This window comes from Lissotriton helveticus, chromosome 7, assembly GCF_964261635.1.
Source record: "Lissotriton helveticus chromosome 7, aLisHel1.1, whole genome shotgun sequence".
In the NCBI taxonomy this organism is placed as follows: Eukaryota; Metazoa; Chordata; class Amphibia; order Caudata; family Salamandridae; genus Lissotriton; species Lissotriton helveticus.
The window spans coordinates 1,625,115,472-1,625,129,813 of record NC_136068.1 but is presented as its reverse complement, the minus strand read 5'-3'; the positions used below and the strand labels follow the sequence as shown (position 1 = coordinate 1,625,129,813).

The 14,342-nt window shown below is 42.7% G+C and overlaps 1 protein-coding gene across 6 annotated transcripts in view; it reads left to right on the top strand.

Moving 5' to 3' along the window:
- GARIN5A (golgi associated RAB2 interactor 5A) overlaps positions 1-14,342 on the top strand; it is a 341,662-nt gene that overhangs the window by 112,542 nt on the left and 214,778 nt on the right. For all 6 annotated transcript variants that reach the window (XM_078655307.1, XM_078655308.1, XM_078655304.1 and 3 more), the window contains one exon: positions 9,946-10,114. In XM_078655307.1, the coding sequence (XP_078511433.1) occupies positions 9,956-10,114 (159 nt within the window). In that variant the 5' untranslated portion in view covers positions 9,946-9,955. The remainder of the gene's footprint in view (positions 1-9,945; positions 10,115-14,342) is intronic.

Here is a 14,342-nt window from a genome sequence, read left to right as displayed (position 1 = left end):
GTCACATCCAATACTGAAGTCAATTTCCTGGATGTTAAAGTGACAAGAACCCCCATGGGATTCACAACGGACCTTTACGTGAAACCTACGGATAGAAATAACATGCTGCTACACTCTAGTTTTCATGAACCAAACCTAATCAACAATTTACCATTCTCCCAAATGGCGAGAGTGAAGAGAATAACATCGGATGAAACCACTTTGGAGGTACGACTACAAGAAATGACTAGCAAGTTTCTAGCAAGAGGGTATCCGCCATCTGTGGTCAATCAAGCTAGACAGAGAATTGACAACATCAACAGAACCACCTTACTCACTTACAAACCACAAACAGAACAGTCACGGATAGTGGCGGTATCAAAATTTTCAACAGCCAGCAAAAGATACAAACAAATCATTCGCAAACATTGGTCAATTCTGAATCTTGAACCTGATTTTAAACAATCATTTAGCCAACCACCACTTTTTGCTTTCAGCAGAGCTAAGAACCTGGGAGAAATCCTACAAAACCCCAGCACGGACAAGACCACTTACTCTGGTACTAGACCGTGCCTCAACTGCGGTCACTGTAATAACATCATCAGAGGCAGTAGCATAAACCACCCATCCAAAGGCCATCGAATCAAACTCAAGGTTAATGCAACTTGTGAATCAAGCAACCTAATATACGGGATACGTTGCCCGTGTGGCAAGATGTATGTGGGCAAGACTGAGCGCCGCATCAAAGTGCGCTTAACTGAACATAAGTCAAACATCAGACTAAAAAATATCAAATCAGCCTTATCACTGCACTTCACGGAAGAGAAACATAACATTTCACAGATCAAATTCATTGTGTTGGAAACTGTTCCTAAAATTGAAGGTCGTGACAATTCCAGCCATCTACTCCGCAGAGAAAATCAATGGATCCAGAAACTGTCAACCCAGAAGCCAATGGGCTTGAATGAGAGAATTGAACTTGCATGTTACCTGTAATTAATTGCTCCTATGATCATTTATTGTGCCTATTGCGTTGGTATATTTCACACAGGACACTCATCACACTCATCCCTAACTAACATTAGGCTTATGGTCTAACACTCGTTGATACCATCCACCACTACGGTGGCGCAACAGACTAATCTCTCAACCTCACACTCCCCACATGCAACACACAGTGGATCGAGTCCTTTGATTTTAATTTCATTTTTTTATTTTTTTATTTTTTTTGCGTAGCATACTCCAGATTATATTGCCAACTGGTAAACATGAGTTCGTGCTAAATTGTTTTACCTTTTGGAGTGGGCATCTAGCTGCAGATGGATATCTACCCTCGCTTTAGCGAGTGGAACCACCCAACTACGTTTAGTCTTTTTTCTATCCTTTTTGTCATGTGACTACCCACATGACCAGATAACTCTCTGTTTGAATAGGGAAGCGCGTCTTCTTCGTGCCGCATTTACCGAAGTGAGCACTGGATTATTTACACCCGGAATCTAACTATTCAGGTTAGTCTTATCCCAACGTTTTTCTCACTGACCATCCCTCTAATAACGCTTTTAGACCGCGCAGACCGCACTAATAGTAAACCAGTCCCTTTACTTTCCTTCTAGACTTCGAACCTCTGATTTGGAAAGGCATGTAAGTGACACTGACACACTGTTCTTTATTTGAATGTTTTCTGTTGCAATAACCTGTCTTTGGTACAACGAAGTCCAACCAATTTAACAACTGACTAGTACATTACATTTTTAGCCTAATGCTAATGAGTTAACCATGTTGCTTTAACTGTTTGTTTACCCGTTTTTAATCATATATTAACAGTCACTCATCATATATCTTTTGTAGTGTCGTCTCCCTGATGAAGGGCATGAATCTAATGCCCGAAATGCATTGGTGATTTTGAAATGGACATTGCCTGATATTATCAAATTGTTTGCAAAAATAATCAAAAAAGACTTTAAATGTCAATCATGAAATAAAATGAACATTTGAGAAAAACCTCAAACTGGAAGTCTTCCTCATTCAGAAGACGATTTAACGAGTGCCCACGGGGGATGATTCTAGATTGTTCTAGTCTCACTATCTCAGCATTGTATTGACGTCGTGGGACCCTCGACGCCACCCTTTTGGTGCACCAGAACCCTCCCCAAATTTGGTTCAAATATCAAATAACTTTTGAGCTGTGCATCCATCCAACACCAATAGATTATTGTCCACATAGAGTCCACGGGACGGATGGCACGCACCTAATCACAACTCCTTAAACTAACTATGAGCAACTACGACGATATCACGAAAAGCACGGAAGCTAGGGCCTCCACTTTCGCTTTTGAAACCAAAGATGCCGATCAGATTTACTCCTTAATCAGGGAAGAACTTACGCAGGACAGCACAAGCCGATCTAAAGAGCAAAATATAAGACATTTATTGTACCTCACGAAACGAAAAACCAACCAACAACTACATGCAAGTACACTCATAAGGTACCATCGGAACGCACGCATACCACGTGGCCTGAGGATTGCACTCAAACCATCCCTCTGCAAGCACTCAAAAAAATTTCAAGAACGTTGGTACGAAATATTGAACAAATGTTCATTAGACCTGATTCTGTTAATTATACAGGAACTATCCAACATTCTAGAAGAACTTAGCACGGAGATTGAGGAAACTTCAACTGAACTATCTAGGATGATGACTGAGGATGAACTTAAAAATACTCTGGAAGACATCAAAAACCAAATAGACCGTCACACCAAGGAAATAAACGAACGAAAAATTCGCAAATACAAAAGGGATACTCTTGATTACCGCCTTGGGGAAGTCTACACATGGGCAGATATTTATGCACAAAAACGCAGAAACCGCCCATACAACTCAAACACGGACACATCCTCCACAGATAGTGACACGCAGAGATCACGCAAGCCTCAATCCACCCGTACTCCTCATGATAAGACACCAACGGAGGAACCCACCACTAGCAAAACCTCTGATATAAATCCTTTTTTAGACCAGGGCCAGGCCCAAAAAGGAGACCCCGGAGAGGGCCAAGGAAAAGACAAAGAAAGGGACCCACCGACTACACGAAGTACATCAGCCATAAACAAGGAGAAGGACAAGGAGAAGGAGAAAAGAACCAAGAAGAATCTACCACAAAACAACTAGTGATCAATATAAGCGACTACAATTTTAGCCCATATGAACTGACATTATTACAGAAAGGAACATCGTTTGTACCTACAGCCACCACTGACAATCTAGAACTGGAGGTGAGTTTTTTCAAACTCATGCGTAAACTCAGATTGAGACATTTCTTCGACAACATCGTGCCGGACCGCCCACAACCCGACAGCGATCAACTACGTGGACTACGACCGCACAGTACCTTCCAAGCACCGACCAGCCACAAAACCTTGGATTTATTTGAAAACCTTGTGAAACAAGACCTACACAAGATATCACACAAGAAACCCAAAAGTCGCAACACTACTCAGAAGGATCTAGATACTCTAAAAAAACTGGCTTCTAATGAATTGATCAATTTCACCAAAGCGGATAAAGGGGGAGCCATCGTAATCATGAATAGCGAGATGTATAATGCTAAAGTCATGGAACATATCACGGATATCAACACCTATAGAAGATTGGACTACAACCCAACTTCAGAATATTCAAAAAACCTCAAATCCATAATTGATACAGCATTCACGAACGGCACCATAAACGAGAGGACGAAGAATTTCTTGATAACCCTGCATCCCAGAAGTCCAACACTTAGACTGGTCCCTAAGATCCACAAGAACACATTTGATCCACCCATGCGACCGATCGTGTCCACACGAGGCAGTCTCCACGAACCTATCGGACAACTACTGGATAGATACATGCAACCCACGGTACAGACAATGCAAACATACATCAAAGACACGTCTCAATTTCTTCTAAAACTCCAGAAGGTGACCCTGAACCCCTCAGAAAACATCATCCTATGCACTGCAGACGTACGGAGTCTGTATACTAGCATACCTCACGACATGGGCATTGAAGCGATGGAAGCAGCCCTCCTTCAAACTGAATTGGATCGAGACCTCCAAACTTTCCTTATGGAACTGATGTACTTTATACTATATCATAGTTACTTCAAAATAGACAACACCTGGTACCAACAACTCACCGGGATGGCAATGGGCAATTCGGCAGCGCCCGTGTATGCTAACATCTTCATGCAGTGGTATGAGAACCAACACATTCTATCTAATAAGGAATGGACTGACAACCTGAAAATGATCGTGAGATACATCGATGATCTCTTCATCGTTTGGACTAACACCGAAGAGAAACTCATCAATGCTCTGATGAAGTTCAATGACATCGACCAACGCATCCAACTGACATGGGTCACATCCAATACTGAAGTCAATTTCCTGGATGTTAAAGTGACAAGAACCCCCATGGGATTCACAACGGACCTTTACGTGAAACCTACGGATAGAAATAACATGCTGCTACACTCTAGTTTTCATGAACCAAACCTAATCAACAATTTACCATTCTCCCAAATGGCGAGAGTGAAGAGAATAACATCGGATGAAACCACTTTGGAGGTACGACTACAAGAAATGACTAGCAAGTTTCTAGCAAGAGGGTATCCGCCATCTGTGGTCAATCAAGCTAGACAGAGAATTGACAACATCAACAGAACCACCTTACTCACTTACAAACCACAAACAGAACAGTCACGGATAGTGGCGGTATCAAAATTTTCAACAGCCAGCAAAAGATACAAACAAATCATTCGCAAACATTGGTCAATTCTGAATCTTGAACCTGATTTTAAACAATCATTTAGCCAACCACCACTTTTTGCTTTCAGCAGAGCTAAGAACCTGGGAGAAATCCTACAAAACCCCAGCACGGACAAGACCACTTACTCTGGTACTAGACCGTGCCTCAACTGCGGTCACTGTAATAACATCATCAGAGGCAGTAGCATAAACCACCCATCCAAAGGCCATCGAATCAAACTCAAGGTTAATGCAACTTGTGAATCAAGCAACCTAATATACGGGATACGTTGCCCGTGTGGCAAGATGTATGTGGGCAAGACTGAGCGCCGCATCAAAGTGCGCTTAACTGAACATAAGTCAAACATCAGACTAAAAAATATCAAATCAGCCTTATCACTGCACTTCACGGAAGAGAAACATAACATTTCACAGATCAAATTCATTGTGTTGGAAACTGTTCCTAAAATTGAAGGTCGTGACAATTCCAGCCATCTACTCCGCAGAGAAAATCAATGGATCCAGAAACTGTCAACCCAGAAGCCAATGGGCTTGAATGAGAGAATTGAACTTGCATGTTACCTGTAATTAATTGCTCCTATGATCATTTATTGTGCCTATTGCGTTGGTATATTTCACACAGGACACTCATCACACTCATCCCTAACTAACATTAGGCTTATGGTCTAACACTCGTTGATACCATCCACCACTACGGTGGCGCAACAGACTAATCTCTCAACCTCACACTCCCCACATGCAACACACAGTGGATCGAGTCCTTTGATTTTAATTTCATTTTTTTATTTTTTTATTTTTTTTGCGTAGCATACTCCAGATTATATTGCCAACTGGTAAACATGAGTTCGTGCTAAATTGTTTTACCTTTTGGAGTGGGCATCTAGCTGCAGATGGATATCTACCCTCGCTTTAGCGAGTGGAACCACCCAACTACGTTTAGTCTTTTTTCTATCCTTTTTGTCATGTGACTACCCACATGACCAGATAACTCTCTGTTTGAATAGGGAAGCGCGTCTTCTTCGTGCCGCATTTACCGAAGTGAGCACTGGATTATTTACACCCGGAATCTAACTATTCAGGTTAGTCTTATCCCAACGTTTTTCTCACTGACCATCCCTCTAATAACGCTTTTAGACCGCGCAGACCGCACTAATAGTAAACCAGTCCCTTTACTTTCCTTCTAGACTTCGAACCTCTGATTTGGAAAGGCATGTAAGTGACACTGACACACTGTTCTTTATTTGAATGTTTTCTGTTGCAATAACCTGTCTTTGGTACAACGAAGTCCAACCAATTTAACAACTGACTAGTACATTACATTTTTAGCCTAATGCTAATGAGTTAACCATGTTGCTTTAACTGTTTGTTTACCCGTTTTTAATCATATATTAACAGTCACTCATCATATATCTTTTGTAGTGTCGTCTCCCTGATGAAGGGCATGAATCTAATGCCCGAAATGCATTGGTGATTTTGAAATGGACATTGCCTGATATTATCAAATTGTTTGCAAAAATAATCAAAAAAGACTTTAAATGTCAATCATGAAATAAAATGAACATTTGAGAAAAACCTCAAACTGGAAGTCTTCCTCATTCAGAAGACGATTTAACGAGTGCCCACGGGGGATGATTCTAGATTGTTCTAGTCTCACTATCTCAGCATATGGGTTGATGTCCCATATGTATAGAAATACAAAAGGTGTTGTATCACTACTGTTGAGCAAACAGATATTACCAGTAGTTTTTAAGTTGGCATTCTTGCTAGTTATTTATTGAAAACATTTTTGGATTAAAAAAGTATCCATATAAAAATCATGTTGTGAGAAATTCCCTGATTCTTATAAATTGTGTTCACAAATGTGACAATGTTTAAATAATGAAATAAGAGTTAAAACGATTCCTCAAGGTACATTTATATGTTGTCGATAGGTCTCTGAGGAAGGCAACGTTGAGTGTGTTATTGTTGAGGAGGTCCCCGATTTCTATGGCGTGTCTGTGCAGGGAGCGTACGTTGATGAGGATGTAGCTCAGTGGTTTGTGTGCGGTGGCTTCCGGTAGCTTGGGGGTTGCTGCCAGGGTCCGGAGGTGGGTGAAGGTGCGGCGGCAGTGTCGGCAGGAGAACGGGCCTTGGGTGTTGCTCGGCATTGAGAGGTAGCAGTTGTTGTTGCGTCCGGGGTTGATTGCATGGAGAGTGCTGGGTTGCAGTGGTTGGGGGGTCGAGTGACCAGGGTCCCTGGCGCTGGGCGCGGTCGGGTTGTGGACGGGCGCAGCAGGCTTGCCTTTGGCATGCCTGAGGCTTGGCTGTGCAGCAGCCGCCATTAAGTAGGGGTTGGAGAGAGGGTGATCAGCTGGGAGGTGGGAGCAACATGCTGGGGAGAAGGGCCGCAGGCGATGGGGAGCGCGGGAAGCAAGGGAAAGGAGGCAAAAAGATAAAAGGCAAAGAGAAAGGTAAAGAGAAAGAGAAAAAGTCACAGAAAAAAGGCAAACAATAAACAAAGGCAAAAACGACACAGAACAGAGCGGAATAGCAGTAGATCAGGGTGTTCTTCCACTAACCACCAGGGATGAGGCGCAGGCAGGAGCCTGCGTGTGGAGGAGGGCCTCGAACACCTACATGGCAAGTAGCTCAAGTGGCGCTAAGGGCAGAGCCTTAACGATGGACCTGTGCTGTAGCAGAGCAGTGAGTCGTCTTGCTCTTCTTGGGGTCGGGGGAGGGGGATCAGCTGGGAGGCGGGAGCGACACGATGAGGGTGGGGGCTGTGGGGGCAGCAGCAGCGGGGAGCACAGGAAGCAAGGGAAAGAAAACAAAAAAGGGAAGATGCAAAGCAAAGGAAAAAGGCAAACAAGAGAAAAAGGCAAATAAGTCAAAAAGGACACAGAACAGAGCGGTATAGCAGAAGAGCAGGGTGCTTTTTCACTAGACCACCGGGGATGAGGCGCAGGCAGGAGCCTGCAGGCGGAGGAGGGTGTAGAACACCTACCTGGCAAGGAGCTCAAGCAGCGCTAAGGGCAGAGCCCTAACGGGGGCGCTGCCCAGTAGGAGAGCAGGGACTGACCAGGAGGTCAGAGGTCTTGCTCCATGGCTTTTTCTGAAAAACACATACTTTATTCCCAAATGTGCATTAAAAAGATATTCAGGCTTGGCTGTTTGTGCAGGAATGCACGTATATGTTCAATCAAATAGGAATTCTCTTTCAGATGTGCAAAACTGACAGGTGTCCAGTCATTCAAATGCTTGAACTTGCTATTATGGGATCTTTCCTGCATGTGTAGCAAATCTCCTAGAAGTACAGCCGTTTGATTTGCATGATATTTTACAAATTTGCCAAAAAGGCTACAAATTAGACAGCCAGCCCTGCAGCGGCCCTTAAGAAATAATTCAAATATTTAGGTACACTTGATTGAGTCTGACCAAATCAAGGATTGTGCCAGGTTCACCTTTTCCCAATTAAAATGTGAAAATTATGGTGCCAAGTTGTGGTTTTTTCAGCATAGCCAGTTCTAATAAATTGGGTATTATCACTGATATATTTTCCGTCTCCTTTCATTTTTTTCATGCTTATTCTTCCAGTGAAGTTTTGCACTAGTCTTATAGACTGGACTGAAGACTACATTAGTGACAACAATGTCCTAAAGAAGCTTTATCAATATACATGACCAAATGCCTCCACATCAATAGCAGCAAGTTCTCTATGTTACCAAGCAAATGGCATTGCTAAGTAACCAACCCAGTACAAAATAGCACCCATATATCGTCATTGGTTAGCATTCAGAAATGCAGTATCTTTTCGGCTCATGTACGAAGGGGTTTAACATTAAACATTTAAAAATCATCCAAATCTGTAAGTCAGAGGCTTTGGAAATGCAAAACATTTTTCCCCTGTACTAAACACATTTAGCTTTTCGTAGAAGTGTTTCAGAATCGCTAAATGTGAATGTTGAAAAAAAGGTTCTTACCAACTCTGAAACAAACAGAAAAAAGTTAACATTTCTTTTTAAATACAGGTCTGCCTTCTTTAAGGAAAACTGGCTGCATGTAATTAAAAAATATATATTTTTAAAGTGATCACAAATACGGTGGTCTGCTGACTACAGCGGGCCGCCATCAAAGTGATGGCCTCCAATCTGAGTAAATTCCAATTTGCCATTTGCTCACTAAAATGCATGAGATTTGATTACAGCGCACCCTGATTTCTTATTTTGTGAACCGACCCATTCGTACATTGGTGAATAATTCAGTGGTCACAAAAAACAGCATCTTGCTTCTCCTGAAAACACATATGTTGTTCTGAAAGGCCATCTTTTCATTCTGATTAAGTAAACTCAATGCCTCTAAATTAACACTTGATGCGTTAAACTGCATGAGGGAGAAGGTTACAATTATAACCCTCTCTGTCCACTCCTACTGGCTCCCTCCATCTGTTTGGTTTGCCAGTGCTTGTTTTCTGTATTTCCTGTATGAGCCAGAGGGCCAGGCTGCTGTTGCATGTGCTATAAGTTGTTCACTCCCCTAGTTATGTCTTCTTTCCCACTTTTGCCATCTTTCCCAAGTGTGCAACTTCTCCCAGGTGTAGGTCTCTTCCAATTGTCCAAGGTCTCATAAGTGTTCATTCTCTTCCTGGAGACTTTACCTGGTGTATCATTCTTCCTGGTGTCCAGCAGGTGTCCTGTCCCTTTCAGTTGCACAGTCTCTCCCAAGTTATGTTATATTCTGTCCCTTGTACACAGTCATTTCCAGGTGTAAAGTCTCCTCTAGTTGTACAGTCTCTTCCACGTTGCAGCATGTACCAGCTGTACATATTCACACTTATATGCATTCTCTATAATGTCTGTCAGGCTTGCAGACTCGATAACGTACAGTCTCTAGCAGGCTGTATTCTCTCCCATTTGTACTGTCAGTGCCATGTACACAACGTCTTCCGGGTGCAAAGTCTGTCCCAGGTGTACAGTCTCTTCACCTCTTCATCAGTTATGCAATCTTTACCTGGAGCTCTGTAGTTGCTCACAGATGTGCATTCCCTAATGTGTTCTGTGTCTCTCAAGCTCTCTCAGACTCATAAATGTGCAATCTCTGGCAGATTGTGTTTTCTCCCCTTTGTACATTCTCTCCCAGGATACAAAGTCCTGATTTACCTTTTTCTTTCTTGTTTCAGGAGGTGAGCTATGATGAGCATGCCCTTCACCAACAAAGATGAATGGATGACATATGGTCAAGATTTAAAGCTCTTTCTCCCTGAAATGGGAGAGCTGCAGTCACAGTTGTATGAGGGCGAGTATGACCCCTTCAAGTACGCACCAGTGTTTGAGAGCAACTTTGTACAGGTACAGAGTCATACCACATAGGTACATATCACACACACAAACTCATGCAAACACCATATTGTATTACAATGTTATAGCGTAACAATATTGTGTGTGAAAACCAGAGCTATACTTTTGTTGCTGCATTGTCCGTAAATCTGAAGTGAAATGGAATCAGGGATAGGACCCTTACCTTTAAGTGCTGTTGTGTGAATGAGTTGGCAGTGTGTGAGTGCTTAGAGGACTAAATGGGATGTGGTTTAGTATCATGAATGTATGACAGAGACTGTTCTTACAGAATTTATGTAGACATGTAGCAGAGCCAACACGTGTATAAGTAGCAGACAATATTCAACCCTGCTGTCTGTAAAGGATCTTTTAACATGTAGGTCAGGTCAGTTGACTGACACCATTTAAGGTGCAGTTATAACCGAATGTATTAGCACCCTGTGGTGGTGAAGGAGCATCCAAAAGGAAAGTGCATTATGTCACCATTCATTGAGTATTGATTGAGTATGATCAAAGACTTCCCCAGGCAACAATAGAAATGGGCTTTGCATGACCTCCATTGCATGTGCCGAGATGTAAGCGTCATGGAGTGGAACCGAGGATCTGCTGTTGGCACCAAGCAATGTATGTATCTTAATGACTCCCTCTGGGTGTCTAAATACCAACCTATAGGAATTAGCATTACGCGACCAGTCATGCCCACTCACCCTTGGAATGAGAGATAAGCCATTCTAAGAGATCGTTTGGATGACATGGTACTGCCCAAGGAGGTGTGGCCAGGATCTTTGAGAATTTACTTCTTCACATTGTTAGGACTTTTTAGAAAAGAACACAGTCCATTTAGGTGCATTTCATTGAGTGTAGGCAAGGCATTAACAAAGTCATTGCATCCACAGAGCAGGCTACACTTCACAAAATAGGCGTTGTTGATATCACCCTTGGTAGATGTAGAATACATCTTCTTTTTAGGTCTTGCCAGGTGAGATACAGGTCGCTCCGTTTTTAAGGGCATTGTACAGCCAGTCTTGGTATGTGCTATAAGAGTTGATTCAGGGGTGACAGAAGCACATTCTTAGATTGAATGCTAGGAAATGGAGCCGCCCGAGGTAGTATGATGTGCAGGTTTTGATGAAGAAGGACCTGTTAGTCCTAACAGTACTTCATGTTACACTTCAGGCTAATACAAGTATAGGTACAAGTATAGGAAAGTATATTGATTGAATGATGTAATAAAAATAATTCAGCTAATTATACTTTATTTTGGTCTCACTAGTAATATAAAGTTTACCTAAAAAATATTTCAGTTTAGGTGGGTTGCACACGATTGTAATGAGAGTAGTTGCACATCACAATTTTAAGGCATTGAGCCAAATGAGAGAGATCAAATTCCTTTACATTCATAAGAGCATTAGGAGAATAAAGGGTGCAGTCTACACAGCGGGATAAGTAAACTCACTTGAAGAATACATTTTAAACTGGGTGTGCCTTAAAGATATTTAATGACGAAGTGGTAGGTTGAGAGACAGTTACAGTGTGTGCCAGTGGCACTGTCATCACAGACAAGTGCAGAATAGACACATTTTCATTTTAGTGAGCTATAAGCAGACTAATAGCAGTAGCACATTTTTCTCCTGATCTTACAGAGACTGAAAATAGCCTGAAACACTGCTGCATGTCCATCGTATGCTGGTGGTACTTTTTCTACAGTACCAGGTTCTTGCATGCTTCGTGAGTTCCATGTTGGTTTTGAATGGTTATTAGCTATTCCATCTGTGTGGAGAAGGTATCACACTGAAGCCTTTCTTCTCATAGGCAGAAATGGTCTGAAGTGGTGCCAGCCTGTAGCAGAGTGTGCTCTTCTATGAGTCCCTTGAGATTTACTTGGATGCATGTTTGAACCTCTGTGATGATGGTTGGAAGAAGGTATCATCTGATGGTCTCTGGGAGCTTCAGATGGTACAATATTGCTGTAGTACATACCCTCGAGCATCATAGTAATTCTTGCCGTCATTTTGCTATGGTTAGATTTAGTGATCGTGTTACCATTATGGGACGAGCTCTTGCCAGCTTTCCTGAACTGTAAGAGTTTTCAATAAGTCTTATTTTCACTGGGAGAGAATTTAGGAGGTTATCATTCATTCATTCATTTCGTCTTTATTTCGACAAAAAGATGTCATAAAAGAATACACAATAAAATTACAGTATACAACATTGCAAATGTTTAAAAATACAAAGTGCGATAAAATTCATTCTTATACAAACATTATCTAAAGTTAAAAAGACAATCAGCCCGATGAACCTCTGGTCCCCAACACCCCCGAAACACCTGGGCATTGTAAGCCAATACATTTGATCTCAATTTACAATGTAGTTTCTTCTAATATTCCACATGGCAGCCAAGAATTTCGTAACAGCAAAAACAATTACTGGGGATAAGTCTGTTTTTAATATTCTATAGGAATGTGAACATTGCCTGATCCCCAGGTTTTTGCAGATCGGGATGATCCACTTCTTCCTAGGAGTCTGGTAAGAAGGGCAGAAGAAAACTATATGTAACTCATTCTCTACCTCCGCAGTGCACGCTGGGCAGTTTCTGGGAGCATTAGCGTGCCAACGGCTGGTGAGAGCTCTTATTGGTAGGGAGTCGTACCTCCATTGGAGGTACATCTTCCTAAAACTGTTAGGGCTGATATTATCAAGGACAGGCTCTAATTTGTAGTGGTCTTTTAATATCAGGAATTTACTCGTCATTGTCCCCATTTGGTCATTCATTAGGCTGACAGACAAATTATAATCATAGTACAGGCTAACTAGCTCCTTGTGGGATATACCTCTACACGCTTGTTCGGGGGTCGTCCATAGCAAAGTGCAACCTAGCCTGTCAAATTCCTGCCTGATATATTTCAGCCAGGGGAAATTCCAGACATTTGGGGACTTAACAATTCTGCAAGCTCGTGCCTGTAACTGGCAAGTTCAGGGGTAACCCAGAGACGCCTCCAAAAAGTTAGAGGCTTAAGTCCCAGTTCCTCCTTGAGTGACCTCAATCCCATATCCAACCTAAGGGGAAGTAGGGGCGTGCTAGTGGGCAGAGATACCAACTGCCTAAGAAACCTATTTTCCATGACGGTGATTTCTGGGGAGCAACTGTGACCCCACAGTTCCCCTCCATAGATCACCGCACCCCATGCCTGCATTTTATAGATTTCAAGTGGGACTGAGATTGATTTTAACGTGGATTGTTTTTGGAGTTTGAGAATCCCCCCTGCTTTTTGTACCCAGGTCATATTTTCATTGAGAGTTAGTCCCAAGTATTCAAAGGTTTGCACTCTTTCCAAACGGACACCACCTATAGCAGGGTTTGGGCGAGATGTTTTCGGTGGATTAAAAATCATGAATTTCGTTTTGGATGTATTTATTTCTAGTCCCCGATCTTGACAAAATGAGACAAAGCCATCCAAAACTCGCTGTATGCCCATCTGGGTCTTTGCCAGCAACAGGGTATCATCCGCGAACATAATCGCAGAGATCCCTGAGCCAGCGAGCTTTGAGGCGTCTCTATTGTGGACCATGTTCAGGTGGGCAATTACTCCGTTGACGTAGAGACAAAACAGGGTCGGCGCCAAAACGCAACCCTGCCTTACCCCCTGCCAACGGAGAAACTGGACAACAGATTGCCTTGTCTCCCACACCTGACCCTTGCGAAATTCTGTGAGTGGAGACGTATTAAAATATTCAAAAGGGGGATTGGAATACCTAAATCCTCTAATACACCCCACAGTTTCCTTCGTGGAACCAGATCAAAGGCCGCACGGAGGTCTACGAACACAGTATAAAGCGAACCGCCTTCCACTTTGACCGTTTTCCAAAAAAGCATATTTAGTCTGAAAATCTGGTCAGTGGTGGATACGTTCCTTCTGAAGCCTGCTTGATAATCACTTAAAATTTCACAGTCCTCAACCCAGTCCAAGAGGCGATCCAGAATCAGCCTTGCGAACAGTTTCTGAGATACATCTATTAGGCTGATTGGCCTATAGTTGGCTGGGAGCAAAGGCGACCCCTTCTTGAAGATAGGGACCAACTCAGCTCCCAGCCAAGTATTTGGAGGTGCCATTCCCCCAAGAACTGCATTAAAAAGTTTTAGGAGATAGGGTGCCCATATCTCCGGTTCCTGTTTATAGAGGTCCCCCGGGACCTTATCCAGCCCTGGGGCTTTTCCCGCGGGAAGCTTAGCTATAGCCGC